Genomic DNA, 3,150 nt, shown 5'->3' with positions numbered 1-3,150 from the left:
TCGCAGCGGCTGCTCGACGAGATGGACGCCGAGGTTTCCGCCGCAAAGAAGCCAAAACTTGACCCGAGCTCGGGACAGTCCCCCGGTGCCGGGAAATCCGTCGCCACAGACGCACACTACCAGGCCGCGAGCTATGCGCTCGAAGTCATGTCTTCCACCAACGGTACTCGTATACACAGCATCGGCTCGATGTTCAAGAGCGACAAGATCTCCTTCTGGTTCTATGACTCTTTCGGCATCGTCAGGACCGACGACTCGCAGTCACTGTCCCTGGTGGACCAGTTCGAAGAGGTAGCGGCCATCGTGGTTGCCATCGCCTGTTGCGACGCGACGCGGCTGGGTGTCATGCAAGGCGTCACTCCTCCCAAGGGATCCAAGTATCCGGCGAGCTTCCCTCCCGCCAACCTCACTGGGTATACGATCAAGATGCCGCTGCCCAACAAGCGCAGGGCACGGCAGCCGCAGATGGTGGTGACGCTCGACAAGCCTCTGTTCTGCCAGTATGCCTTGGTAGGCCGCCACACGACTGTGTACACTGCGACGACGAGTGTTGCAGTTGGACGGAAGAAGGGCAGGGCGGTGATTGTGAAGCTGTCGCAGCAGGCGAAGGGCAGGAAGCCCGAGCAAGACTTCCTCAACGCTGCGTTGGAAGCCGGTGTGGATCACCTGCCGGAACTGCATTCCTCGATGGATCTATGGTCCCTTTCTGACGGCATTCGCCGTGTATTCCTCAAGAGGGATCCGGGCCACAATGAGATGTTCGAAGACCGTATTTTGCGGGCGATAATCTACACGCAGTATATTCCGTTGCAGGAGTTTCTTGCGGAGTCATCTGACGCTCCCGAGTATATTCGGCTCATGGTCGACCAGATGATGGAATGTGAGTGAACCGAACTATTCTGCTGTCTGTTGGCTGACTCCGTGGTATAGGCCTCCATAATCTGCGCCACAAATCGAAGATAGTTCATCGCGATGTGAGTCCGAACAACATCATGGTCGAGATGCGCAACGGCGAGCCATTCTTCATCCTCAACGACTTCGATCTCGCGACCTTCGTCCAGGACAACGGCACGCGGCTCCATCCGGCGTCCTCTAAGCACCGCACCGGCACACTACCATTCATGGCCATTGAAATACTGCAGGATATGGACAAGCCTGTGGCTTCGGCCAAAAACGGGCGCGTCGAGCTCCAAATCGCTCACCGACTGCGGCACGACTGGGAGTCTCTCCTCTGGGTCGCGCTGTGGTGTATGCTGACGACGGACCCCGGCGTTTCCGGGACGGAGCTTGAGTCGCGGATAGTGAGCTTCCTGTCCGACTGGGAAACAGGCGAGTTCAGGAACATCGCGAGCGCCAAAATTTCGATTGTCTACGGCGCGAGTTGTGTGGACGACCTCGTTCCTCCTCGGTTCACGGAGCTCATTCAGTGGCTCACGCGATGGTGCGGCGTTCTACAGGCTGGCCAAGAGGTTATCAAGAAACACCGGAAATTTACTCGTAAGCATCTCATGCGCGCGGACAGAGAAACTTTGGACGGGGCCATCACTCTAGAGGGACTGAGAGCGGCGCTGCATGCTCCTGATGAAGTGATCGAAGAGGCAGAAGAGGATCTCTCTGAAGATTGCTCCTCAGGCGTATGCGGGAGCGAAGAAGAGGTTGAAGAGTGGTAGACGTCGTATCTGGTCACAGTCGGTTCTTTGGACTTCGCTGCATACAAATGACACAATATAATGATAGAGTGCAGCAGTTGTTCAGATGCAACGGTACGCCGTAATCCATGTGGTCATCCCGTAGAACATGTTCGCTTTTATTTAAACGAGCAAATCTTCTTCCTCGTGGTAATAATTCCGCCGCATAAGTGACTCTACACGAGCTGACGAACGCTAGCGCTTATTAGTACTGCTTAGAGGCGACACCATGATATGGTCTTTATCTTCATATTGATAAATCCGGTCCGAGTTCCAATAAGACGAAGCAGAGATTATAAACATGAACTGAGGTAGATTCTGCGGGGCAGCTAAGAAACATGAAAACATTCGGCATATTGTATCTATATAGATCGTTTTACAAAGCCAAGTGGCCCGAGAATCAAGCATACACTGCCTTGCAAGCAGCATTTACAGGGGTCGCTCCACTCCTGAACTCAGCTCACGAATGAGCTTCAATCACTGCTGGATGGTATCCTCCCAAGCACCACCGTAGAAATCTGGAAATATGGAGGTCAAGACCACATAGACAGCGCACATAAGCAAAACACATACAGAAGTCCAAAGTGGACTTGACCTGGAGAGTAGGGGCACCAGGCGTGCAAGACTACGGAGGAAGTCAGTCTCCGGCACAATAAAGGACACGAAGTCGAGCATCACGTACAGTGTTCGGAGCTTGGCCTCCGTTCGAGTTGAACCGGTACACCTGTGTCGCGAGCTGTCCGTCGGGCTGACCATTGACGTCCAGCACCGGCTCGTAAAGCCACGGCGAGTTGATCACGGGGTTGATTGGGTCCGGGACGTTGCCGGTCTCGGCCGCGACGAGGAACGCGTTCGCCTTGTTCGTGTCGTTCTGGAAACGCTCCGCCTTGCTGAAGTCCCACACCGCGCTGATGCCCGCCGACGCGTTGATCGGGTTCGGGATCCAGTAGTGCAGGCCGAGCCCGACACCTGGGTTGATCCCCTCGACGAGCGCCTCGAAGTCCTGGTTAGTCACCGTTGGAGGCGCAGAGTCCCAGATGGCAGCGATGAAGGAGGTGAACGGCTTGTGGTGCATCTGGGGCAGGCACGATATGTCGAACAGGTAGGTTAAGCCACCCTGAGGACTACAAGGCAAAGTCACGGTCAGCGCAATCCGGTAATACTTGATTAGAAATAGACGTACGCCCACTGGCCGTCACAGCCGCAGGTGTAGTTCTGCATGCCGACGGACAGCGTAGTGTACACGGGCGCCGAGGTGTTGGGCATCGGGAGAGGCTCGCCACCGTTGTCGTTGATGTTGGCGGGCAGCTCAGCCATGATGTTGAAGCCCCCGGTGGGGCAGATAGAGCCGCCGGTGAGGTTAAAACTCGCACGACGCTCGAGGCCCCACATGCCGGTGGCGGGGAACGCCTTGACGAGCGCGAGAAGAGAGAGCGCGGTGAGCGACTTCGTGAAAGTGTAC

At 55.9% G+C, this 3,150-nt stretch overlaps 3 protein-coding genes across 3 annotated transcripts in view; 1 reads left to right on the top strand and 2 right to left on the bottom strand.

The window, feature by feature from the left end:
* Positions 1 to 21: 21 nt before the first annotated feature.
* On the top strand, positions 22 to 1,670 carry PHACADRAFT_107834 (uncharacterized protein; the record flags this gene model as incomplete). The annotated part of the gene is made up of 2 exons (XM_007402412.1): positions 22 to 880; positions 931 to 1,670. 2 exons carry the CDS (start codon positions 22 to 24, stop codon positions 1,668 to 1,670), a joined length of 1,599 nt encoding a protein of 532 aa, XP_007402474.1.
* Positions 1,671 to 2,248: 578 nt separating this feature from the next.
* Positions 2,249 to 2,829, bottom strand: PHACADRAFT_265933 (uncharacterized protein). The gene has a single exon (XM_007402411.1). It carries the CDS (start codon positions 2,761 to 2,763, stop codon positions 2,326 to 2,328), a length of 438 nt encoding a protein of 145 aa, XP_007402473.1. The 5' UTR covers positions 2,764 to 2,829; the 3' UTR covers positions 2,249 to 2,325.
* Positions 2,830 to 2,835: 6 nt separating this feature from the next.
* Positions 2,836 to 3,150, bottom strand: part of PHACADRAFT_265932 (uncharacterized protein) — an 885-nt gene continuing 570 nt past the window's right edge. The window contains exon 2 of the mRNA XM_007402410.1: positions 2,836 to 2,931. Coding sequence (XP_007402472.1) covers positions 2,856 to 2,931 — 76 coding nt within the window. The 3' untranslated portion in view covers positions 2,836 to 2,855. The remainder of the gene's footprint in view (positions 2,932 to 3,150) is intronic.

This window comes from Phanerochaete carnosa (genome assembly GCF_000300595.1).
Source record: "Phanerochaete carnosa HHB-10118-sp unplaced genomic scaffold PHACAscaffold_145, whole genome shotgun sequence".
Lineage (NCBI taxonomy): Eukaryota > Fungi > Basidiomycota > Agaricomycetes > Polyporales > Phanerochaetaceae > Phanerochaete > Phanerochaete carnosa.
This window is presented reverse-complemented; position numbering and strand designations above follow the sequence as displayed.